General features: G+C 41.6%; 1 protein-coding gene across 2 annotated transcripts; it reads right to left on the reverse strand.

Moving 5' to 3' along the window:
* Positions 1 to 1,110: 1,110 nt before the first annotated feature.
* stat3 (signal transducer and activator of transcription 3 (acute-phase response factor)) lies at positions 1,111 to 27,166 on the reverse strand. Of its 2 annotated transcripts, XM_083648613.1 has the most exons (24): positions 26,966 to 27,166; positions 18,902 to 19,051; positions 17,871 to 18,114; positions 17,641 to 17,733; positions 17,446 to 17,527; positions 16,406 to 16,506; positions 12,788 to 12,939; positions 12,136 to 12,294; positions 11,829 to 11,921; positions 11,654 to 11,713; positions 11,500 to 11,529; positions 11,302 to 11,395; positions 11,163 to 11,210; positions 10,852 to 10,935; positions 10,130 to 10,228; positions 9,876 to 10,011; positions 9,719 to 9,771; positions 9,534 to 9,628; positions 8,584 to 8,723; positions 8,258 to 8,479; positions 8,069 to 8,111; positions 7,389 to 7,448; positions 2,599 to 2,696; positions 1,111 to 2,480 (listed from the first exon to the last, which is right to left on the reverse strand). In XM_083648613.1, the coding sequence occupies exons 2-24, from the start codon at positions 19,027 to 19,029 to the stop codon at positions 2,428 to 2,430; spliced, it is 2,367 nt and encodes a 788-aa protein (XP_083504739.1). In that variant the 5' UTR covers positions 19,030 to 19,051; positions 26,966 to 27,166; the 3' UTR covers positions 1,111 to 2,427. The 2 variants fall into 2 exon arrangements, with proteins under 2 accessions (XP_083504739.1, XP_083504740.1); XM_083648614.1 differs by lacking the exon at positions 7,389 to 7,448.
* Positions 27,167 to 27,291: the final 125 nt, after the last annotated feature.

The raw sequence follows: 27,291 nt of genomic DNA on the forward strand, positions 1-27,291 counted from the left end.
ACTATTAGGTTTTTTTGTGGGACTTTTGATGTAAAAAATGTATAGTTCTATCTCAGTCGTCACATATTCTCGAAAAGACAGAAGGTGAACAGAAATTCCAGCAGTCAAAATGTGCTAATGTATGAAGCTTTTGTGCATTATTTCTCAGATGTAGAAAATTAACCATGTGGCAGTCGTAGCCTAAAAGGTTAAAGAAGCGAGCTTGTGGCTGGAAGGTCATTGGTTCAATCCCAGCAGGATAAATCTGGGTATGGAAAGTGAAAAAGCAGAACTTTCCCCTCCCTTATTACCACCACTGAGGTGCCCTTGAGCAAGGCCCTTAACCCCAACCGCTCCAGTGGAGCTGCTCAGTGGTCAGCAGATCAGACTGTGGTTGTACTGGGTACCTTCCAGGTGTGAATGTGTGTGTGAATGTGAACAGGGCGCTCCTGAAAAAGAGAGCATTGCTCTCAGTGAGACTTCCCCTGTATAAATAAAGGTTTAAAAAAAGGAACCATAGCATAGTACGAGGATGTAGTGATGTCTACAATGATGTCAAATGGGCTTTCCAGAAGCTCACCTTTTGTCACCACAGAAGGTCAGGGAAGGCCAATGAGTTGGAAGACCTGTCATCAAAAGTCCAGAGAAAAAAAACTCCAGCTGGGTTCATCAAAGTGAAAGGAGGAAGTGGTACTTTCCAGCAATCACAGATCCATCAGAATCCGCTAGAAAACGGACAATACCAGGAACAGTCTGTGATTAATATGTCTTCTATTCTATTACATCATGTGTTCTGTTTTACGGTAAAATGCTGTATTTAAAAAAGAAACATGGGAATATAAACCCTCTGTATATAATTCATTCACTGACACATCTCAATTGTTAAGAGATTATCAAATAAATAAATAAATAAATAAATAAATAAATAAATAAATAAATAAATAAATAAATAAATAAATAAATAAATAAATAAATAAATAAATACAATTATTGGTCAAATAATTTTTGTCTGTGATCTTTTCTTAACACTTTTAAATGTGCAAACCCTAAGCAAACCTGCCATTTTGTATTTTTTACTCAAAAAGTCAAGTGGCATTATACAAACAGATCATTAAATTTCTTTTCTTTTAGTGCTAACTCATTTATTACCTCATTATTGAATAGTTACAGCATATTTTACAGAAAAACTTCTTTGACATGATATACAGTGGAGCCACAGAAGAGCATTTCATGAAGTGATGGACAAATGTGTGGCTTGCATGGTGGGATAACTCAAAAGTAAGGATTAAAATCAACGACATAACTGTGTACATCTTCTTCGTCAGAGTGAAATTGCATTCTGTAACATCTATGGTTATTTAATTTAAATAACAGATGTTTGGGCTGAAGTAAATCATACATAAAGTGATTAACTTGTGTTACATAACAGATGATATCAGGTGAATTCAGGCGCTACAAAAACATCCAACTGCAAATTTCAATGACAAGTGCAATTCACATTATGACAAATTACAGTATTTAAGGTGGGCTGACAACAAAAACTGTCTGTTTTCGGAGAACCGCATTTGCAGGTTTGCTGCATTGGGATTATACTGTGTGGATGCAGGAGCCGAGAGAAAATCTCAATTATTTACAATATTAAGACAAATGACAACAAAAACAGTTTTCAGACAAATGGCCTTCAGGAGTGACTGAAATTCATTGTCATTTCTTATATCTACAGTTTTATAACACATCAGATCTGCTCTGCATCAGCAATGTTCAGGAAGAAAGTATTGTAAAGCACCCGGGAGATTGTGAAACGCATGGTGTCACTTTTGGCAGGGATTAAAAGAAAGAGAAAAATATATACGGTATAAATCCTGAAAAAGCCCATAACGTTAATCAATGAAAAAATAAAATAAAAATTATAATATTAATCAGCGATCAATGTTTAATTCCAGAGCTGCATAGCTTATACAACTATTCTCTTTACATTTTCATCTACAAAGAAAAACATGAGTTAATACATGAAATCAAAACCATATTAAAGAGTCAAGAAAGCAAAAATACATTTTTTCAAAAAATAAAATTTCTGATACTTCAAGATACTTTTTTCTTTTTTTTTTAAACATCCACTTGGATGATGAAGTACGGCATGGGGACAGGATGCTGCCTAAAATACAACATGTCAGTATCAAGCGACAGTTTCACACACACACACAATAAGCTACCAGTGGACTGTCAAATCCTAAAAATAAGTGGCGATGTCTTTAAAAGAAAAACTTTTAAAATCCTTAAAGTCAATATTGTGTGAAAGATACACAGGACAAGATGCCTCTGTACAGAGCAGACTGTGTATCGAGGCAGAGTGACACCTCCATCACAACATAAAAAAAACAGTATCCCAAGGAAGATATTTAGGAAAACAGGAGCATGGAAGATACAAACAAACAATGAAAAGTGTCTTCACATAGGTGATGCCACATCGGAGCTCAACTCCATGTCCAAAGTGAGCGAATCTGTGGTAAAGAAATCCAAATACAGGCATTAATATTAGGTCCATCGTGTGTGTGTGTGTGTGTGTGTGTGTGTGTGTGTGTGTGTGTGTGTGTGTGTGTGTGTGTGTAACTGACTCACCCAAGGGTCCTGGAATGTGTTCGGCCTCGTTGTGCATGAGGGAGTCCAGGGTGCGAGGCGACATGGGGAACAGATCACTGGTGTTCCCAGAGTTTGTGCTGTGGACACGCATAAAAAGGGGGGGGGGAGACAACAAAAACACACATTACACGATGCAAACACTGAGAATATGCACTGATGGTCATACATTGTCCCATGTGGATCCCAGCAGCCATACTGTCATGTCAGCATACGTACTTGCAGTCAAACGGAAGCGTAATGCATCCATTTGAGAAGAAATGCCCTGTTGTTCTTAATTAAACAAGATAATTATCTCAGAATTTAGAGAAAAGTTTTAATGGAAAATCTGCTGAAGAGGAAGTTTGAGTTGCCCGGCACAAACTGGCTTAGATACCTGCAAACCAGAAGTTATGGTCGTTCCAAGATTCGTGCCTTTGAAACACAGCATGCTTTTTTCGATGTATTGCTGAGCCCTCCTCACTCCAAACATCTTTTGATCTCCAGATTTGTATGTCTGTTTGACAACTGCAATCCAGCCTCTACTGAGACGATTAGAGAAGCGTGGCAGGGGGAACTTGGTATTGATTTATCTGACATTATATGGGAAAGAAGTCTGTCTGTGGTATATCTCTGCTCAATTAATAGCAGACACCTAGCCTGGTAAACCAGCCGGTCACGTGAACTCACATGAAATGAAATGTGAGATCACGTGACCGGCTGGTTTACCAGGCTAGCAGACACCAGCTGATCCAATTTAAAGTCGCTCATCATCTTCATTACTCCAAGCATACATTACACAAGATCTTCCCTTCTGTCTCACCACTGTGCGACAGGTGTCAGGTGTCAGAGGGCATAGTGGGCTCTATCGTTGCAGCCGCGCAGTTTCTAGGCCGAACGCCAGCCGCAGCGCAAAGCAGTGGGCGTGGAAAGGCGCACTTGATATCTTGGTATCGGCGCTAAACTCAGCCTCAACCATTATAACCACGCCTTTTAAGCGTAAAATTATGCATTGTCCGCTCATTGGAGAATTGCAGGGAAGAGACACACGCTTGCCTTTTAAGCTCCAATTCCTGGACAAATCCGGTAAAACCAGACAAAGCCAAGGGCTCCGCCGCCCCCCCCTCCCTTCATCCGGTCTGTCTATCTCCATATATAGGCTATTATTCCATATTATTATGCTTCTCAAACCAATAACTGCAGTTAAAATACTGCAAGCATGTAAATACGCTACACTATAGCAAGACCAAAGTGAAAATAATTTCTAAATGCATCTGATAGAAAAAAATATTGCCTATGGCTGGATGTCATGAGATTAGATGGCCAGAATGATATCGTTTTATCTCTCCTCCCCCACTGCACGATGCAACATCCTCTGAATGACACCTATCACTTTTACTGGATCTGATAACTTAATTCTATTTAATTTACAGGATTTTATTATTGAGTAATAGTATTTTATTTGGCCTATATATGCGTCCCCCCCACCCCCTGCCCACAGGCTCTGACAAATATGTTCATTCTCAATAAAATCTTCAGTAATCAATCAGAGGGGCTTTAAAAGCCAGATTGGCAGCAGCTGGCGCAGTGTGATCAATATGGCAGACCAAAACCGATCCACTAAATTCACAGCTGAGGAGAAGATGGTGCTGGCGAATCAGGTGATATATCTGTCCACCATTCATTTTGAATAGCTACAAAACAACTCTTTACTTAAGTTGTTTATTCATCTATCCATTCAGGTTCAAATGTACCATCGCGCACTGTTTGGGGAGGAGAATTACCCCGCCGACGCCCCGCGCCCAGTCCTGGACCGCCTGAGTGAGCCGCCCCAGGTGGCCGTCTATGCGCTGCGCTTGTTCAGCACCTCGGACAGCTCCGCTGCCACAGACGGGGGAAACATTTGGAAATAATTATAACTTTCTATGCTTTGCACACAGAAAAAATAAATACAACAGACAATTCTGTAATGAATAGCTGTAATGAAGAGTGGGGTTTGAAGAAGCGCTACACAACAGTTGATCCAGTTTCTCTCTCTCTTTCTTTCTCTCTCCCTTTCTCTCACATTAAACGATATACATGCCTATAATGTCAATTATCTGAATGAAATAATAATACATATTAATTAGGAATATTAGTAATATTAGTAGCCTAGCTAATTTCGGGGGGGGGGGGGGGTAATAAAACGTAGAGCTATATTACACATAAATGGGGATTATTATGATAGCCTAAACTAAATTTATGAAACTGCATTACAGCTTCACCCAAAAAGCCTGAGAAGGGTTGCAATCTTATATTCTATTGTATTCTAAAGTATTTTTTTCTATATATTGTATTCTCCATTCACTTTCCTGTCCCCGGTGCACAGAATCCTGCTTTAGGCCAGCTTTTCAAAAGCGCAAAGCGCTAAAAGTCGGCCAGGTCGGAAGATGGCTGGAAGATAGTAGTACGCCGGTATTTAGCGCCGCCACGCCCACTTCGGCGCATTCAGGGACTCCGCCACGCCCATTCGGCCTAAAGCGCATTTGGCAGCCTAAAGCCTATTGCTATTTTCCCGAAACAGGCGCAAGGCACGTTTTTTTGCGTTTAAGGCCCGTTTTAGCGCCGAAGGCCTGTGGGAGAATAGGGACCTGCATAGTATCTCATGCCTTCTGGTTCTGCCCTTCACTAACGGGATTCTGGGCCAAAATATTTGACTGGTACTCTAAGGCCTACAAAGTAACCCTGCAGCCGGAGGCAGAACTCGCCATCTTCGGCTGCTCAGAGTCCTCTCTGAACTTCCCTAGAGCGTGCAGCAATCTCTGACATGGGGACAACTGTCGCCAAAATACTTTTTAATGAATGGAAGTCCTCCTCTTCACCTTCTTTTCAGGTGTGGCTGATGGACATGATCTCTGTTATACAGATGGAGAGACTGGGGTTCCTGAGAGCCAACTCGCTTAGAAGGTTCTCAAATATCAGGAACCCCTTAACGAGCTTAAGAATGACTAGTGACTGAGGTTGGGGATGATGGACGGCTTGCCCGGCTGGTTTCCCATGGACCCCTGGCGTGGGATCCCGTGCACAATGTCTTGTGCAAACACATGGGCACCTTATGCGGCTGGTAGCACCACATTACAATGCTAAATGTCAAAGATGTATGTTTATTGTTCGGTACATTTTTTGAAAACATTTAATTTAATTAAAAAAATATCTGCTCAGATATGCACTGTTGGAGGGTCAGGCTGATTAACAGCAGCAATCGTAGGCTATTCCATGCAGGTGACAGCTTCTCACAGGATTTTGAGGTACTGTATCTCGTTAATTCAGAAAAACATAATTTTTTTCCCCATGAAACCTGTTCTCAGAATTCTGAGATAAGTATCTTGTCAATTAAGAAAAATAGGGCAAATTATTCTCTCTCAAGTGAATGCATTACGCTTCCGTACAGTCATGACAGTCATGTGTGATAAAATCATTACCAGTAGTGATAAGCCAATCAGGGTTTTTCCTGGCTCAGAATGGGCCTTTGTGGGGTGACTAAGCATGTCAGTATCATGCTTTATGCTTACTGAGCTACATTTGACTTTTGGGTTAGTGTCAGGGTTATCCTGAACACAAATATATCAGTCATTACCGGAATTTATGGAGCAATGTGTTTTCACACCACCCCGAGTTTCAGACATAGTCATTTCACTGTACAAATGTGAGACTTTAACTTTCAAATTGTCTAAAATGATCAAGTAAAAATGCTTGATTTTGAGTTAATATGCAGTCAGGTTGTCCTGTCCAAATATATCAGGCCTTTGGGGGGTGGCTAAAACCTCTTTTGGGGGAGCCAAAGATTTCTCTATGGAGGAAAACCCCTGCCAACAGTCAACTACTCAACTCTTTCAACACACTGACCACCAGTTTATCACAAGTAAAAAAGACTGTGATTCTGCCTCATTAAGTACAGACATCTGTGGGCCTGAGCCTGATTAGTGAAAATGTTACTCCTTGAGCCTCATCGTACTCTGAGGGATAAGCCAGCCCTCGTGTCAATGTGCAAGTCATCTGTGAAATTCAGCCAAGATGACAGTAGATGAAAGAAGGGAGCGCTGTGGAGGAATGTCCTTAAATATTTCAAATGAAATGCCAAATTGATTGGTGTTAATGGAAGCTGCTCCTTGGCAACAGTAGTGGGTTAGCGCAGTCAGTTAATTAGTGGATCGAACAGGCCTTGGTTGAGCTGTGAAGACTTTTCTTCAATGTTAACAGATAATCCATAACAATATGTACGCTACAAAATAATTTTCTGACATGGCTTTAGCTTGTCTCTCTATTTATGGTATTGTGAACCGTTGCAAACCAGAAGAAACTGGATATGAATGTTTAACTGTAGTTGCTGTGCACTAAAATCTGGAATCTGTTAACAAATGCGTTCAAATGGATTTGGTTGATGAATTGTGATGAGGAAAGTGACTGTGAAATACAGGCTGACCTGAAACAAAGGCAAGTTTAATGAAATGGTGGGGAGATGCTCTAGTATTAGGACCAGGCTGTGAGTTGGAAGCAAAAAACGGGAGTTAGGTTGTTTGGGGGAACTGTGCTAAGGTCCTTTTTCACGCAGCCATCAAACACACAGACAAAAGTGAGAGGATGCACACACACACTCACACACGCACGCACGCACGCTCGCACGCACGCTCGCACGCACGCACGCACGCTCGCACGCGCACACACACACACACACACACACACACACACACACACACACACACACATAAACACACACATACGCAGCCCTACATGCCACCTCGCCCAGCGCCTACCCTGGGAAGGCGCTCCCAAGCAGATCACTGTCCGGAAAGTCCATGAACACGGAGGGGCACCTACGGAGACAGGTCAGGATCTCACTGAGCAAAGCGGGCAGCAATGCTATCACACCCACCACCACCATCCAGACCACCTGTGGATAACTGGCCTGTGCATACACCCCTCTGATCTCAGTGGACCTCACACTTACCTGTCACTCGGACTCCAACCCCCTTCCCTCCCATATACAGTAGATCATCCAATGCAAAGACATTTGTGAATGAATCTACAATTAATTTGTGGTGAGTGTTAAGAAATGCCACATGTCCACAGACGCATGTAGACAGCATCCAGTCATGGAATTTATCTTTATATTCTCATAATTACTAACTACCAACCAACTAGCTGCTAATGGGTATGTACAGTTTTAGAGGTTTAGACCCCTCTCACATGGTTCCTCCAGGAAAGATAGTGAGTCACAGTAAGAGTGAAAACAGCTTTATCATCAGTTGTGTCACTCGTGTCAAAATAAAAAGGAAGAAAAGTTGAGCATGAAACTTGAGCAAGAACTTTCACTGAAAATCATGTTTCTTTCTGAGAAAAACAAGACGATAAGCAGAGGTCACCGAGTGGCATGAGATGTCCGTCCAGTAAATATGGATGACTTTAAGATGAGGGAAGAGAAACAGATACTTACGGGGTAACACAGATGAATTTCGTCTTCAGATATGGCTGAGTAACTGTTGGAAATAAAGACAAAACAAAACTGTTGTTACCTCTTCCCATTAAAACATTTGCTTAAAATTACTGAAGCAAATCAAGAAATGAAGTGTACCAAGCAATATGTGTTGTTTCTGGAACATGGGCATATGAGGCAATGACTTACTGCTCATAGGGTCTCCTCCCATCTCAGGCTCGGGGGCGGCTTCTGGCCTGCAGTACTTCCCGAAGGCTTCCTCTTTGGGGATTTCAGGGAAGAGGTAGACGAGCGGAGAAACCAGGATGTTGGTGGCGTCCATGATCTTGTAGCCCATGATGATCTCAGCGAAGGACATGCTGTTGAGCTGCTGCTTGGTGTAGGGCTCCACTGACTGGATCTGGGTCTTTCCTACAACACACAAGGAAGCCCAGTGACACAGCAGCAAAAACTCCCGCATCCTGAAAATGGCGCAAGACAGGAAAAAACAACATGGTGACTGTGGCTTTCCTCACCGTTGATGTCCTTCTCCACCCAGGTAAATGTGATGCCCCCCTCCTTGCTGCTCTCACTGAAGCGCAGCAGGAAGGTGCCAGGAGGCTTAGGACTCAGGATGGCTCTTTCCCTCTCCTTACTGATGAAGCCCATGATATACCTGCAGAAAGGCAACACAAAGTACAAATAAATACATACTTATTATATTATTAAGAAGAAGAAGAAGAAGAAGAAGAAGAAGAAGAAGAAGAAGAAGAAGAAGAAGAAGAAGAAGAAGAAGAAGAAGAAGAAGAAGAAGAAGAAGAAGAAGAAGAAGAAGAAGAAGAAGAAGAAGAAGAAGAAGAAGAAGAAGAAGAAGAAGAAGAAGAAGAAGAAGAAGAAGAAGAAGGAGAAGAAGAAGAAGAAGAAGAAGAAGAAGAAGAAGAAGAAGAAGAAGAAGAAGACTCTTAAAAGGATGGTCAACCCAGTTAAAATGTAAATCTTATTTACCATCACTCCTGAGTACTATGTTCACCATCCCCCAAGATTTTAGTATTTCTAACATTCAATGACTGTAATAAAATCGAACTTTTGGGTTACAGTTCTGTCCGTTTTCTGCTCTTGGGTCAAGCAAGGTTCACTCTAAACTGGAGAGCAGCAGCAACTTAGCAGCCGAACTTGATAAGTTCCAACCCTTTTACACAAAACACACCTGTTAGTTCAATCTCGTTGTAACTAAAATAAAACATACATTATACTGTCATTAAAACATACATTATACTGTAAGTAAAACATACATTATACTGATCAGGATTAGCCTCTGCTCTTATCAGGACAATATCACTGTAGCCATAAGAGTTCAGAATATGAACTGCATGTCATGAACCCTCTCCAGTATGGATGGCAGCCAGCAGGCATTCTTGTGACCGCTGGGGGACTGTCCCCCCCACAGTCCCAAGAGTTGGACTGTAAACACAGCATGACCTCTCACCCTTCATTCCACAGTGCCAGGATGTACTTCTTCACCAGGTCAATAATGTTGTCCAGCCACACCCAGAAGGAGAAGCCTTTGCCAGCCATGTTTTCCTGGGAAGGGAAAGGGAACATTAGCTTGACCTGAAGCATCACAATGGCAGGATGCCAGCTTGAATCATGAGCGATGAGTAGGTGACGTACCTTGCAGAACTTGGCCCAGGTGATCTGACAGCCGGAGTAGTTGACACAAGGTCCTGGAATCACAACAACAGCATTAATATTACACATTATATGACATTGGATAATGCGAGTGGACAGTCTTGAGCATTAGTGGAGACTTTCAGGTGCATCGTCTCACCTAGTAACTTCTCAGCCAGCGTGGTGAGCTGCTCGATGGTCAGACCTCTCTTGGTGGTGGAGGAGTACTGCCAGCTGAGCACCTCAGCCACCTGGTCCCACGTCCCTATTGGAGGCTTGGTGAAGAAGTTCACATTCTACACAAAGAGACACACTGGTCAAAATGCATCAAACCATCTAATAAAAATAAAAAAAATAGCATGAACATTTCAGTAGCCGAGTTCAGCTACACTCCACCAGGGGGTGTTGTCTTACCTTGGGGTGGTTGGTGAGCATGTTGTACCACAGGATGGAGGCCCAGGCGTTGGGCATCTGGCAGATGTTAGAAATGACGACCACTGGCAGAGAGTGAGTCTACACCAACAGAAACCACAAGAAAACTTCAGTGTGATCTATCTTTCTTTCTCTTGTTTGAATCGCTTTCCAAATCCTTTCAGACATAGGCTTTAACTCTTAACATTTCTGCTTCTTCTGGTGTGTTTGTCCATTTGAGTGTTTATCCTCGTAATAGGACTTCTAGAGCAATTCCTCCCGTCTAAGTGAGACTGATTACACAAGATTAAACTCTAACATGAATACTCTCTATTTTTGGCTGTGTGTTTGGCATGTTTACACAGATGCTGTATTGCTCCTAACCAGACAAATTCTTCTTGGATCACAGCAAGGCCAGGTTGTGGCACTAGCTGTGGCACTGATGGTAACCGGGGACATGTCAGTGGGTGGGTTGATGAGCACTGCAATGAATGGGGAACATCTTTGACTACAAGCTCATCTACATGCTGTGGAGATGCATCCAGTCTGGGGTCTGGGGGAGGGGGGTTTCCTTATTATAATCACTCATTCATCTAGATTGTGTAGTTTTGCTTTCGTATTTACTGACCGAAAGATATTTTTTATTACTTGGTTGAGTTCTTATGTGGCATTAGACTTAAGAAACTGATACCTCTCAGTCCATGACACTGAGAACTGATCCTCACCTCCAGATCGATCTTCAGACCTTGGTGATAGACCTCTGTCTCAAAGGTTATAAGGTGGAGCTCTTCTGTGACAATCAGAGAAGCCTAGAGAAAGAGGGAAAAAAAACTTTGTTCAGACCTCTGTTGAATAAATACAAATGTGACTGTATGTGTTGCTCCTGTCTATCAGAGCTCATGAAAGAAGTTCGTTACATCAGTTAAAACTGTTACAGCCTCATATATAGAATATCTGCTCTCTGTGTGTTAGAAATAGTTAGAAATAGTTAGAAAGTGTTAGAAATAGTGTTAGAAGTGTTAGAAATAGTTCTCACATCGCTATTTGTCCGGCCGCCATTACCACACCTCTGCTCTCTCAGCGTCTGTAAGACACAGGAAGTCAGCAGTCAAGCAGGCTTTTATCAAACAAGATCATCATTGCCAACTGTAACGTGTTTTGCCTCTCTAACTCACCAAGTGTTTAAACTCGGCTGACAGGCTGCCGTTGTTGGATTCCTCCATATTCATAACTTTTGTGTTGGTGCCCAGGATGTTAAATTTCCGGGACCTAAAAATATCAAGGTATGGCAGAAACAGGGAGTTATTGACAGCCTCTACACAATATAAATGCTCAAGAGTTGAAATACTGAAGAAAAGCAAGAGCATTCTTACCCTCGAATAGCAGCCACATCCCCTGATTCCCTGAAAAATAATTTCAAATCAGTGAAGTGGAACTTTCTTTGGGAGCAGAGCATGGAAGATCTTGAGTCACATGCATGTCTCTGACTAGACTCATAAAAATGTTAGAAACTTAGGAAAAACTCACTTGTCAATGCAAACTTTAATCTTCAGCTGGTAATTGAGTTCAGGAAACTTGACGAGTAACCTAGAAAAGTCAAAGAGAAACCAATGCACACATTAGGCCTTGCCCTCCTCATTTGTATTGAATGGCATCAGGTATTTGGTTGTGATATACAACGTTTCAGAAGCCTGTAAGTTACCTGACTTTGTTGGTGAACTGCACTCCTGTTTTGATGACCAGTGGTCGGTCCGGATGCATGGGCATACAGGGCTGTCGTTCAACGACAAAAGCACTAGAACACAGAATGGGTTATATTTCAGAGCAGTTTCCAGCAAACATCACAATAACACCACATATAAAAGCCGGTGAGAAAACACAATTACACAAAAGTGTCTGATGAATATTTAATGCGATGGAAGCCTATATCCAGGAATCTGTGGTGTCAAGCCATTAGCGAAAATGTGTTTGGGTAGATAGTAGATACACAGAGGGGATTCAGCACACACCTCTTCATCAGGTTTCTGAACAAGTCCACAATCTTCTCCTCCAGGGCGGGCCGATGCTGGATGATGGGGTCTCCTTTGTAGGACACCTTCTGCTGCAGCTCCTCCAGCTTCTTGATCTGCTGACGGATCTGGAGCTGGGACTCAGCCAGGGATGTGATCCTGGTCAGGAAATTACATTCAATTAGAGTCAAACGTCCTGGATGAAGTGCTTACGGATCAGCCCACTAGTCTAGCTGGTTATATGGACTGATTATGATAGTGTCAGGAGAGCCCAGCATGTTAAGCAAAGAAATAATTTAGTTCTAGATGATGGTGGGTCACAAAAAGGAAAAGCACGGCTGTGTAATTATGGTGTATAGGATAACCCTGCTTATTTTTCTACATATTATGAACACGATTATTAATAATGATTATGAGTCGTGATGATTTGTGGAACAAAATTATTTTACTGCACTTTTGACATATCAAAACCATTCGGCCTTTTCAGCTACAATGGACATTCTAAATGAAATGACATGTTGCAATATTGCTGATAGGTCAATATTATACAACTATTAACTGTGGAAACTACAATAATCAAGCTATCCCATCATACGCAATTAACTGTGCAGCCTTGAGGAAATGTTTGTTTTCCCTTGGAGCTTTGGGTTACCATGTCTCCAGGCGGTCCAGGCAGATGTTGGGCGGTCCTCCAATACAGGCAATCTGCTGCCTCCGCTTCCAGTCAGCCAGTTCTTCATCTGTCAGGTTCTTCTGAACAAAGTCCATGGCGGTCAGCAGGCCTCCAAGCTCCGTCACAATTTGCTACAAGAGAGATAACCAGCATGGTGTAAATCAACCAAGATGACGATCACAGTAACAACACTCCTTCTCATAACCATCTTGGAAGGAGTCACTCGGGGAAACAGTTTCAAAGGGCAGGCAGTAAGGCACTTAAAATACCTGGCAGATGATTGGATGAACTATCTTTCTATCACGTATATCACAGACTCACTCTCACTGGCGTCACACCAAAGCCTGCCTCATAGGATGCTGATTGGTGTGAACTTATTCACCATCCATTTTCCAATGAAATCTGAACCAGTGGCACACAATGTAAAAAGCAGTGTAGAGGCTGCCAATTTTGTCTGTGAAGGTCTCATTTGTTTACAGTAATTATACTAATGCCACAATTCTCCAAAATACTGGAAAGAATATGTTACATTAGACTAAATGAATTCATCACAAAACACAACATACTGTATGATCAGCAATATGGGTTCAGAACCAATAGGACAACTGCATATGCACTCACGGAATTTGTGGAGGAAATATCAACAGCAATAGAAAATAAAGAATATGCAGTAGGGGTTTTCCTCGATCTAAAAAAAGCTTTTGACAGTTGACCACATCCTATTAATGAGGAAACTATACAGATATGGGATTAGAGGGGTAGCACACGCTTGGTTAAGCAGTTATCTGGAGAATCGGAACCAGTATATTCAAGTTCTCAACTCCAGTTCTGAATTATTGAATGTGACCTGTTGGGTGCCCCAGGGCTCGGTTTTGGGACCATTGTTGTTTATTTTATATATAAATAATATTTGTGAAGTGTCTAAATTACTAAAATCAATCATATTTGCAGATGATACTAATTTATTTTGCTGTGGTAAGAACCTTGACCAACGTTTGGATACTGTGGAAACTGAATTAATTAAGCTAAAGAGATGGTTTGACTCCAACAAACTAACAGTGAACTTAAGTAAAACAAAATTCATAATCTTTGGCAATCGTGCAATAAACTCTAACAAGAAACTCATGATAAACAAAGTAGAAATTGAAAGAGTATTTTAAATCAAATTTCTTATGTTATAATAGATCATAAATTGTGCTGGAAACCACATATAAATTATATAAAAGCTAAACTATTAAAATCAATTTGCAATATTATACAAAGTCAAAGATATGCTCAATCAAAATTCATTATTCACACTCTACTGTTCCTTTATACTCCCATACATTACCTACTGTGTGGAAGTGTGGGGAAACACATATACAACTAACACTACTCCAATCTTCATCCTTCAAAAGAGAGCCATAAGAATTATAAACAAACCCACTTATAGAGAACTGACAAACCCATACTTTATCAAACTAAAAACACTAAAATGTAAAGACCTGGTTGCCTACAGAACGGTCCAAATCATGTACAGAGCCAGAAACCAATTACTTCCTAACAGTATCCAAAGGTTGAATGAGAGAAAGTCATCATGACTTAAGAGGAACCTGTTTGTTCAAAAAACAACTCGTCAGGACAAATACAAAATATCACTGTATTAGCGTTAAAGGAGTTAATCTGTGGAATAGTGATGACACGGTGTGAACATTTTCACACCGAATGATAAGCACGTGACCAGACCGGTATTACCGGTTACACCGGGAAATGTAAACAATAGGATTGTTAGTTCCTACTAGTGCATGTTGTTCCCGGGAACAATAACAGTGAGACACCAGTCGGGTATCCATAGCAGCTAGACTAGAGTGAACGTTACGTTATATGTATGTTGATAATACAAGTTTTAAAGTAAGCAAGAGTCTATGCTTTAACCGTCCATTCTGTAGGTTCATAGAGACAAGATGCACGCTGCTGCTGTTTAAAGTACTAACGTTAGCATGGACGCTCACAGTCATACAACACTGGCTGCATCACAACTCATGGCTACATCTGACTCGAGACAACTTTTCAGACGCCCGTGGAGACAATCTTTCTCAAAAGAAACTAACGTTAGCGACACACCTGGAGACTTTTTCTGACATGGGATTAACAATACCAGCAAGCAGCAGTAAGCAGGCAATGACTGAATGCTGGTAAGTCCTCTCTCCCCCTAGCATTGATGCTAAGTTAGCATCGACTTTTCGCTGTGGAAAAAAAAGGCACATTTCCAGAGATGGCCCGCAGTGACAACAGTATGCACACGCATGCAGGCTTAGCTAAGGGTCTTACCTACATGTGTATGAGGAGGGCATCATTTGTGTTCATAAGATGTATAGCGTTAACTAACATTAGTTGCTGGTCTAACCAAAACAGCGGAGCCACACTGCAGCCGAGAGGGAGCGATTGTAATTTACACCGGCGCACGCTGAAACTGCGGAGTTTTCCTTTCAATTCTTCCGCCATAAAAACAAAAGGTGTTACCGGTGGGCACGTTATGTAATCGGTGTATTCCCCAACACCGTGTAACACCGGTAACACCTAAAATCACGGCAAGCCTACTGTGGAACAACTGTAGTGAGGAATTGATGTTATGTAGATCACTTAATCAATTCAAACAGAGGTTTAAAGACTTGATATTAAATAGATACAGAATGGATTCTATAAAGTAACTATGTCCGATTCAATTGTGAATGTTTGTAAATGTGTATGTGGGAGTGCGTGTGAGGGTGTGGGGGTGGGTATCTGTGTGTGTGTGTGTGTGTGTGTGTGTGTGTGTGTGTGTGCGTGTGTGTGTGTGTGTGTGCGTGTGTGTGTGTGCGTGTGTGTGTGTGCATGTGTGTGTGTGTGTGTGCGTGTATACACGCAAGTGTTTTAGTACGTGTACATGGTATGCTACAAATGTACTAGGCACAACTATATAGTATGTGTGATATTATTATGGATAAAATGTGAGCATGCACACATCTCTTATATATTATTACAGTAGTATAACATGTTATTACAGTATAATTATACTTTCATATTAAGCCTATAGATATAAAACAGGGGGTAGGACTTGATAAGTATGAACTTCTTCCTACTTCTTTTCGGGCATGATAAACAAATGTAAATTGATTGTGGATTTGCTGTATATTGTATGCTGTGAATTCTAATTGACTGATTGTTTGGCACTTCTTGCCTATATTTCTTTTATTCTTTATCTTTGTTTTTGTTTTTGTTTTTCACCATGTTCGAAATAAATTTAATCTAATCTAATCTAATCTAATGTCTCAAATTGAATGTGCTAATTATTAATAATGAATCATTTATTATCTATCGTCATTTAATGCCATTTTATCAGCTACACTGTTTCTCCTTTGATGATTTTACGTGTGCTACTCGACATACATGTGGGCACAGGCACACACGCGCGTACCTGCACGGCCATTTGTTTAAGTTTGTGACGTAGTTGTTCTTTCTTGTTTTAATTCTCATTGCATTCCTTCCTCATTCCTTCCTCTCCTTGTTTTCTGCAAAGCACTTCATGACAGTCCTGTTTATTAAATTTCCTTCTATCTGTGTTTTGACTGGACTCACCCTCCTCAGCTGGTCCAGAGCACTCAGCATCTGTTCTAGCTGGGCCATCTTCTGTCTGGTAGCAGCTGCCTGGCTATTTCCATTCAGGTCCTGGGACAACTCTGAACAAAGAAAGGGCGGACATGTCAGTGAGCCAAGAAATTGGATGCGTTTAATCTATTCCAAAAAGGTTAGGTGTCACAAAATCCTTTTATCAATTCTTGTCTGAGCCAGAGCCGGAGGCAGACACAACTTCCTAGGTGGGCATTAATTCATAGGTGGGCATTAAATCTGATCGAGGCGAGGGGGGATGATTTTTCAACATAACGCACACACACCCCCCCTCCTTTCCCCCGGCGACGTGTCCCGTATTGAACTGGTCGGAACGCGCTTTGTCCTGTATTGGAGAATCAATGCAGTTCAAAGAGTGAAGGGCGATTTATATGAGAAGAACTGTGAGACTGGTGTCATGTTACATTCCACTTGCCTGGCTCCATGGCTCTCTGTCATAGGTAGCTGACAGTGATGCTCGAACAAAACAACATTAATGAGTGGGCTCAGTCGTTTGGGGGGGGGGGGGGGGGGGGCATAAAATCCATTTAGACTGGCATATAGACACTGCATGAAATAGGCCCCTCCCATCATGGGGGAAAGCTCTCCGTTCACTTCCACACACCAGCGTCATTTTACTTGAATTAAACATAGCTAAAAGCTGTGGTGTGGTGGGCTGCGCAGACAACAAATGTAAAAAATCGCCAGTTAAAGTTTTTTTTGTACTCCCGAGCAAAACAAGGAAGCAATTGAGGATTGGCGAGAAGAAAAATGTGGATCTAGCTGTCAGTGAAGTAAGTTGGAGTGTTAATGTTCCGTATATATGATCTTTGTGTGCAAGACGCGACCATACACGCGACATAGGAGAACGCCAGGATTGGGGGATGGCTGTTTTTCCCCGTTTTGGGCGTGGTTTCTGAATGATGACGCGCTGCTGCAGTGTCTCTATAGCCACCAAATGCCCACCCGTGCCACCGGCTATGGTCTGAGCACAAAGTTAAAAAGTATACCTCCTTGGCTTTTCAGTGTCTTGTAATTGAAATCAAAGTCATCCTGTAGGTTCTCAAGCATTTTCATCTTCTGTTCCATATCCTGGAGAAGAACAGATGATATTTTGCATATTTATGTCAAGATATACACATTGAAATATGTGACTACTCTTTATATTACATGTTTATTCAGTGTCAAGTGTGACAAAAGCTCACCTGCACCCTCTTCCTGATATCTTGAAGGTTGTGCTCCAGGATCTGCTGCTTCTCCGTCACCACTGTCCCGGTGGGATGGGCAGTCTGGCCATCCTACAGCGGAAAGATAAACATATACACTGCATCGTCTATCAATGTCTTTCAAAGTTATGCAAGTTGGTTTGAATGCTATACCATATCAAATTCATGGACTGAAGTCTGTACAGATAGGGTGGTGCAGCGCCCCCTACCTGTGCAGCGGTAGTGGCAGTCTGCAGCAGCCTCTGCTCCTCCCACAGACAGCGGGCCACAATGCGAGCGATATCCATGGGCTTCTCCAAGTACTTGCTCTGCAGATGCTGCTTAATCCTGCGCAGGTTGTGCTGATAAAGTACATTATTCTCCTGCAGGAAACGGCTATACTGCTGGTCTATCTCCCCCAAGAGGTTGTGGAACACCAGGGTGGCATGTGACTCCTTACTGGCAGCGTAGGCCCTAGCAAAAAAGAAGAAGAGAAAAGGTGATCAGAATACTAGTTTGGCACAAGATATGACTCATGCGTTTAACTTCCAGAGCTGACACCCTACCTTCATGCAATCACTACAACCTGCTCTTTGATCTCATCAAAAGACCCTGTGTCCCACCCATGGGTGGCCCGGGAGCTAGCCAACGTCCGCACAAGTCAAAGCCCATCAACCTTGCAGTTTTGAACGCAGCCCAGAGAATGGTTTGGAGAAAAAAATAACAATCCATCTCTGGATTTCTTTTCCTCTCATCTTTATTACTACTTGACAGTGCCTTCTTCATCCAGACCGCTCATGCTGGCATAGCATGCTTAAAGTGAAACAAAGAGAAGCCAAAAGCTATGCTATCGGACATCAGAATGCTTGAGCTAAAATTTTCCCCATATTGTATAAATACTGAGATTAATATTTTGCCTAATTTGAAAATTGAATAAAAATATATTTGGGGGGAATCTTTCCCTGGGTACGGTATTTGTATTTGGCAAAAGGCCACATCTCTGAAAGCTGAACATGTTCAGAATATTTGGAATATGTACAAGATCCACATAGTGGTGTTATGAGGAAGTTCATTCTGTGTCTAGCAAGCTATCAGCAAGTCATGGTAAGTGGCTCTCTGCCAGTACCTCTATATGACTAAATGACACGTATAAAATGCACCTTTGTTAGGTCTGAAGGAAGTGGAGAATACGGTAAATGCCATTTAATGAATTTTTTTTAATTAAAAACAAAATGTTTTCCTATTTCGTTACAACACTCACCAGTCCTGGCTCTCGATCCAGGGGGCGAGGAACTGTCGCAGCTCCATGGGGAAGCTGTCGCTGTACAGGTGGTAGAGCTGCTCCAGATACCTGGTCTCCAGCTGCTGCAACTGGTTCCACTGCGCCATCCTGACTCGCGCCTCCTCAGCCCTGCACAATCACAGGTAGGTACGGTAGGCAATACGATTACGTTAACATGAAGAAAATAACATGCCCACAGGACATCTTCAGGCATTACATGCAAACGACAGACAGCACCATGTCTCAGGCTTACTAGAATAATTATCACGCTGGTGAAAGAGAAACTGCCTCGCTGTCGAAACTTCAAAAGCCAAGGAGAAAACAGTGACAGGAGGCCTCCAATTTAGCACAGTAACTTCCTGTTCAACGAAACACTGCTTCCTCCGAGAAATGTAGACCAACATGAACAGCTGTCACCTCAATAAGCAGATAGGAGGAATTTGGCCGGAGCTTTATGAGATACAATCATGAAAACGCTGTCGTTTCTTCTTGGTTGTTGATGAGGCAAGGCTCTGCTTATGCTATGTATAGATTCAAATCAGAAGAAATCTATAGACTTCTGAGCACAAGAAAGATGGTGGTTTATTTTCATTTTCTCCATTATTCTGAGGAAAAAACAATGCTACTGTAATTTAATGTATTATCATTTCCTCACTGAATTGCTTTAAGAGAGCATTGTTGTCTATCCGGCCCAGATGACAGCCTGTGCCTCTCATCTTACCAGCAGCAGCCTACAAGGTTCCCTAGAGGCTCCAGACTAACAGTGATCACAGACACTGAGCAAGTCTAACAGAGAAATGTCTCCTCTAGCCTTCATATTCAATGGAAGAGCAGTCACGTGTTTTCAAGCCTCTCACTAACCCGATCTGTTTTGTTGGCCTAAACTCTGAGGTAATTCACTTGTACAATAATGTCGCACTATGATGAGTCAGACATACTGAAACTAGATCAAATAAAATAAAAATAATCAGGGATTTCTGTTTTCTAAAGCAAGCAAGCAAGGCATTAGTGCTGAATCTATACCTATGTCCACATCACGCTGTACTTGATTAATATTTCTTTGTACAAGTACATGACCTCGGCCTATTGATTCTTTACTTGATTGTTACTTGGTTTGAACACTCAAGGCAGGTCAAGTCTCACTCAATCATTCATTTAGGACAACCGCAAATCTAAAAATAATCTAGATGGAAACTAGTCTTGAGGTTTTATCCAAATCATGGCACTGGGTCAAAGTAACCACAAGTATTTAGCCATAACAGTGAAGTGTCAGTGACAATACACATCGCCAGTTCTTATTTTATTACATTTTTTAGGGACGTAAAGCACAAATCTTTCCCATCTGACCCGCTTCTTTCAGTGATATATGAAACAGGTAGGCCTAGCCTACATCTGTGCAGTGTAAATGACTGTGCATGATATATGAAACAGGTAGACCTAGCCTACATCTGTGCAGTGTAAATGACTGTGCATGATATATGAAACAGGTAGGCCTAGCCTACATCTCTGCAGTGTAAATGACTGCATGATATATGAAACAGGTAGGCCTAGCCTACATCTCTGCAGTGTAAATGACTGCATGATATATGAAACAGGTAGGCCTAGCCTACATCTCTGCAGTGTAAATGACTGCATGATATATGAAACAGGTAGCCTAGCCTACATCTCTGCAGTGTAAATGACTGTGCATGATATATGAAACAGGTAGGCCTAGCCTACATCTCTGCAGTGTAAATGACTGTGATGATATATGAAACAGGTAGGCCTAGTCTACATCTCTGCAGTGTAAATGACTGCATGATATATGAAACAGGTAGGCCTAGCCTACATCTCTGCAGTGTAAATGACTGCATGATATATGAAACAGGTAGGCCTAGCCTACATCTCTGCAGTGTAAATGACTGCATGATATATGAAACAGGTAGCCTAGCCTACATCTCTGCAGTGTAAATGACTGTGCATGATATATGAAACAGGTAGGCCTAGCCTACATCTCTGCAGTGTAAATGACTGTGATGATATATGAAACAGGTAGGCCTAGCCTACATCTCTGCAGTGTAAATGACTGCATGATATATGAAACAGGTAGCCTAGCCTACATCTCTGCAGTGTAAATGACTGTGCATGATATATGAAACAGGTAGACCTAGCCTACATCTGTGCAGTGTAAATGACTGTGCATGATATATGAAACAGGTAGGCCTAGCCTACATCTCTGCAGTGTAAATGACTGCATGATATATGAAACAGGTAGGCCTAGCCTACATCTCTGCAGTGTAAATGACTGCATGATATATGAAACAGGTAGGCCTAGCCTACATCTCTGCAGTGTAAATGACTGCATGATATATGAAACAGGTAGCCTAGCCTACATCTCTGCAGTGTAAATGACTGTGCATGATATATGAAACAGGTAGGCCTAGCCTACATCTCTGCAGTGTAAATGACTGCATGATATATGAAACAGGTAGGCCTAGCCTACATCTCTGCAGTGTAAATGACTGTGATGATATATGAAACAGGTAGACCTAGTCTACATCTCTGCAGTGTAAATGACTGCATGATATATGAAACAGGTAGGCCTAGCCTACATCTCTGCAGTGTAAATGACTGTGCATGATATATGAAACAGGTAGGCCTAGCCTGCATCTGTGCAGTGTAAATGACTGTGCATGATATATGAAACAGGTAGGCCTAGCCTACATCTCTGCAGTGTAAATGACTGTGCATGATATATGAAACAGGTAGGCCTAGCCTACATCTGTGCAGTGTAAATGACTGTGCATGATATATGAAACAGGTAGGCCTAGCCTACATCTCTGCAGTGTAAATGACTGCATGATATATGAAACAGGTAGGCCTAGCCTACATCTCTGCAGTATAAATGACTGCATGATATATGAAACAGGTAGCCTAGCCTACATCTCTGCAGTGTAAATGACTGTGCATGATATATGAAACAGGTAGGCCTAGCCTACATCTCTGCAGTGTAAATGACTGTGCATGATATATGAAACAGGTAGGCCTAGTCTACATCTCTGCAGTGTAAATGACTGCATGATATATGAAACAGGTGGGCCTAGCCTACACTGAGGTAGGCCTAGCCTACATCTCTGCAGTGTAAATGACTGTGCATGATATATGAAACAGGTAGGCCTAGCCTACATCTCTGCAGTGTAAATGACTGCATGATATATGAAACAGGTAGGCCTAGCCTACATCTCTGCAGTGTAAATGACTGCATGATATATGAAACAGGTAGCCTAGCCTACATCTCTGCAGTGTAAATGACTGTGCATGATATATGAAACAGGTAGGCCTAGCCTACATCTCTGCAGTGTAAATGACTGTGCATGATATATGAAACAGGTAGGCCTAGTCTACATCTCTGCAGTGTAAATGACTGCATGATATATGAAACAGGTGGGCCTAGCCTACACTGAGGTAGGCCTAGCCTACATCTCTGCAGTGTAAATGACTGTGCATGATATATGAAACAGGTAGGCCTAGCCTACATCTCTGCAGTGTAAATGACTGCATGATATATGAAACAGGTAGGCCTAGCCTACATCTCTGCAGTGTAAATGACTGCATGATATATGAAACAGGTAGCCTAGTCTACATCTCTGCAGTGTAAATGACTGTGCATGATATATGAAACAGGTAGGCCTAGCCTACATCTCTGCAGTGTAAATGACTGTGCATGATATATGAAACAGGTAGGCCTAGTCTACATCTCTGCAGTGTAAATTACTGCGTGATATATGAAACAGGTAGGCCTAGCCTACATCTCTGCAGTGTAAATGACTGTGCATGATATATGAAACAGGTAGACCTAGTCTACATCTCTGTAGTGTAAATGACTGTGCATGATATATGAAACAGGTAGGCCTAGCCTACATCTCTGCAGTGTAAATGACTGTGCATGATATATGAAACAGGTAGACCTAGCCTACATCTGTGCAGTGTAAATGACTGTGCATGATATATGAAACAGGTAGGCCTAGCCTACATCTCTGCAGTGTAAATGACTGTGCATGATATATGAAACAGGTAGGCCTAGCCTACATCTCTGCAGTGTAAATGACTGTGCATGATATATGAAACAGGTAGGCCTAGCCTACATCTCTGCAGTGTAAATGACTGCATGATATATGAAACAGGTAGGCCTAGCCTACATCTCTGCAGTGTAAATGACTGTGCATGATATATGAAACAGGTAGGCCTAGCCTACATCTCTGCAGTGTAAATGACTGTGCATGATATATTAAACAGGTAGGCCTAGTCTACATCTCTGCAGTGTAAATGACTGTGCATGATATATGAAACAGGTAGGCCTAGTCTACATCTCTGCAGTGTAAATGACTGTGCATGATATATGAAACAGGTAGACCTAGCCTACATCTCTGCAGTGTAAATGACTGTGCATGATATATGAAACAGGTAGGCCTAGCCTACATCTCTGCAGTGTAAATGACTGTGCATGATATATGAAACAGGGTAGGCCTAGCCTACATCTCTGCAGTGTAAATGACTGTGCATGATATATGAAACAGGGTAGGCCTAGCCTACATCTCTGCAGTGTAAATGACTGTGCATGCAGAAACCATAAGAGGATCGCAGCACAGAGCAGCCGAGTCATCATAATGTATGTGCGTACTGCGTAGACTAGTTTCCTTTCAGTTTTCACCATCTGAATTACTTGCTTCTGCTATTATACAAGAATTATGATTTATCTGTGTTACTTCTGCTAAAAGAGCTCCCAGTGGATCCATAATTACAAACAGTATCTCAATGTAATAGTATCTCTATGATATACTGTACAGTAGGGCATACTGTAGTAGCCTACTGAGGAGGCTATCAGACGAGCCAAAGACAAATGGAGGCCAACAAGCTTATAAAACGTCCATTGTGAAACTTCCTTGTGCAATTATGTGACCCATATATATTTCCACTATCTATTGTGTCTGTATATCAAGTACAGCAGAGACGACATATTTTTGTATGCTTACCGAGAAGTCCCTGCACTTCCTGGTTCCTACATGTAAAAGTCAATGGGATTGTTGTATGGGAATTTCGGTTGAATGCATGAAATAAGGTCTGTGGTTAACAAAGGTTTATGAAACAGTGAACTTTGTGTTCAGGAAGGTAATCTTCACAAATGAGGACCACTTTCTATGACTTTTGAAGCATCTTCTGAAAAATCGCATTTAAAAAATGCATTTACGCTTCGAAAATCATGAATTGAAAATCACATATTTTGCATGGTGTAAAGCCCTCTGCAACACACTTGAAACCTGTCTGACTGAAATTCAGCAGCAACAGTTGCAAAACCCTCAACTTTGTGAAACTAGTTTCACGCAACAGCCAATCAAAATGCTGATAACGTGTCAGATGATGATGTCAAACAGGTGAGCCATCTCAGCTGTTTGACATCATGAGCTCGGCAAACTATTGTTGATGCGATATAATTTCAACCAATTTCAACTGATATTTCAACTCAACAACTCCTTAGCACCAAAATTAACAAAATAAACATACTATGGTATCTTGGTATGGTATCCTTCAGAAGGAGATTAGAAGGAGATTATCCTCATAGACTTCAACTGCAAGTTTGGTAATTAATGCTAACGTTTTGGATTTTGTCAAACAGCTGAGCCATGACAACAAACAAATGTTGTTGTTTTTTGCAGTTAGCCGGTGGCTAACGTTAACTTACGGTACCGCCTATCATAATTAACATTAACATGCGGGTTGTTTGAACATTTTGCTAACATTTGTTGTCAGTTTTGGGAGAATTGCATTCCCCCTGAGGCTCATTGGAGCTCCTTGAATAGAGTGTGAAATGATGCATTGGACTCTTTTGAGTAGCCAGTCATTCACCCAAAGACGTTTAGCGATAAGATACAAAGATGCAGTTACACTTCCCCTTGATAAAAACAAGGAAACAATGTGACAGATGAAAAATTGCCAATCTAGCTCCCTTGTTTTAGTGAAATAAACTCAGTGTTGCACGAGACTTGATTATTTGAATTGCTTTGTGTAACTGTCAAGTTGCATGGGAATGATGTTTCATGCAATTTGGAACCTGCAACTACAGTAGTAAACTGTAAAGCCAGCCTTAAAAAGTGGGCCTCATTTGTGAAGATTATCTTGCTGAACACAAAGTTCACTGTGTCATAAACTTTTGTTAACCACAGACATACCTTATTTCAAGCATTTAACCAAAATCCCCTTACAAAAATCCCATTGACTTTTACACGTAGTAAGTGCTAACATCCAGGCCTTCCAGACTCATTCCTGTGGTACTCTATTGAGCAAAAACCCAGTGACCCCTAAATTTACCAAAAACCAACTGGTTGAACTGCACTGCTATATGGCAGACCCTCTGTGATAACTCTGCAGGATTATCAATTGTACTGTCCGAGAAGTACCACAAAACTATGTAGTAGTAGTAGTAGTAGTAGTAGTAGTAGTATTATGTCTGTTGGTTCCTGATGTGACAAATAGAATTGCTTCATACAGGACCACACCAATCCTAATCAGTCACTCACTGGTATGTCAAAACCAACTCTCAGATGTTAAAAGGAAAAGCTCATTTGGATGTAGCTCAAACAAAGCTATTGTTAATTAAGCATTTGTCTCTAGGTGACATATTACATATCATGTGTCCTTGGTGGAGACTTGGGAGTCACTGGGAGTGTGACACTCCCCTACCGTGTTGCATGAGACTTATTTTTTAATTGCTTGTACTGTCTGTAACTGTCAAGTTGCATGGAAATGCAATTTGCAACCTGCAACTAAATTAGTTGGGTGAAAGTTTCACCATGTAAAAGCCGGCCTAAGTGTGTAAGGTAGATATTGTGATCTGCTGTCTTTGTCTGACTCCACCAGTGTTGAAACTCTCTCTAAAGGTTAGAGAGGACGAATGATTAGGACCCTGACTTTTGACCGTGTGCTGCTGGCCCAGTTTCCAAAGCTTACAGGTCATGTCCAACTGACACTTGACTTAACGTTAACTTACCAGTAAAGTACAAAGTGATTTGCTGAAAACATGCCATTGGTATTCCTGGGAGTATTTCCTTGAAAAATCAATAACCATGCCAAGTTCTCACTTTCACATTGCATCAAATGTAATGCTGATGCCAAGAAAAAAATAGTGTGCACACTGCACAGTAGGCTGTACAGGTGAATAAGGTAGTTTACTTGACGATTAACATTGCATGTATATATGCCAGTGTAGTAAACAAAACACTTAAACACCATTTCACTGCTATGTCTATGACTAGACAACAGCATGGCCTTCGCTGCACTAACGGCAATGTTTTGAAAATTCGGATGCTGCCAAGATGAAAGAAACAAAGACCTCTAAGGTAGGGGGTTCCCCCCACTAAACCCTGACTGAGACATTTTTGTGACCCACTTCTCAGTTAAATCTGTGTCAGTGTCAGATCAAGTAAAATGGAATATCCATAATGGAAAATCCAGATGCACGGTGTCAGACATGTTGGTCTGCAGCTGGGATGAAGATGGGCGTGACAAAAGACAAACATAAAACAATGACCTATTCTACTACGTCCAGTTAAGCATGGCAGCCACGTTTAGGCTACTATGATATTCAGCAGTTGGTAAACATATTTGACAATGATAAAACAATGCTGGGTCAATTATCCATACACCATCAAATAGAAAACAACTTAACTTAATGTTAATTACATAGGCACATCTGGCACAAGTGACAAATCGAGTCAATAACGTTACAGTCTGGGCAAAAGTGTGCATCTCTTACAGTAAGTGAAGATATAGCTAGGTAATACAACTTTAATCAGTTATGTAACAGTGACGTAGAAGGATTCTCTAATGTGAATGTTCAAACGCTGAACATTTTATAACTGAACATTATGGTAACGGTAGGCTACTACTATGTAATTACGTTATATTGATGTAACATCATTTGCCAGGTCAGAAATGGGAAATACTGTAGCGTAAACAGACGGCAAACGCAGAAACAAAAAAACGACAACGTTCAACATAACCGCTTACCTGGCACGTCGTTGCTACTTTGGAAAGTTTGTCAGGAAAAATATGACAGCTGTCAATATCGGAAAATACTGACAAAAGCAGCCAATGAGTATTTCGGTCAAATTAAAAACCAGACAAAAGCGAGGGAGATGACTCAAAAAGAAAGTAACAATGTCTCTTTCCTCGCTGACATGGAGCCCAGTGGCCACTTCTCTCACACACACGCAGACCTTTTTTTCTCCTTCTCCAACCCCTCCCCTGCACTGCAGCCACGACAGCCAGACAGACTCCACCAATCGGTTTATTGACACGCCAGGAAGCCAATAGTATTCGGGATATGTCCAGGG

This window comes from Poromitra crassiceps (assembly GCF_964638095.1).
Source record: "Poromitra crassiceps genome assembly, chromosome: 13".
Lineage (NCBI taxonomy): Eukaryota > Metazoa > Chordata > Actinopteri > Beryciformes > Melamphaidae > Poromitra > Poromitra crassiceps.

Bases quoted from the DNA above. Each gene is read 5' to 3' on its own strand.
- stat3 (XM_083648613.1), bottom strand. From the start codon at position 19,029: ATGGCGCAGTGGAACCAGTTGCAGCAGCTGGAGACCAGGTATCTGGAG. The intron at 11,211-11,301 runs GTGAGTTAGAGA...TGTGTCTTACAG, and splicing joins CAGCCGAGTTTAAACACTTG to ACGCTGAGAGAGCAGAGGTG. The intron at 8,112-8,257 runs GTAAGTCATTGC...TATTTCCAACAG, and splicing joins GGGAGGAGACCCTATGAGCA to TTACTCAGCCATATCTGAAG.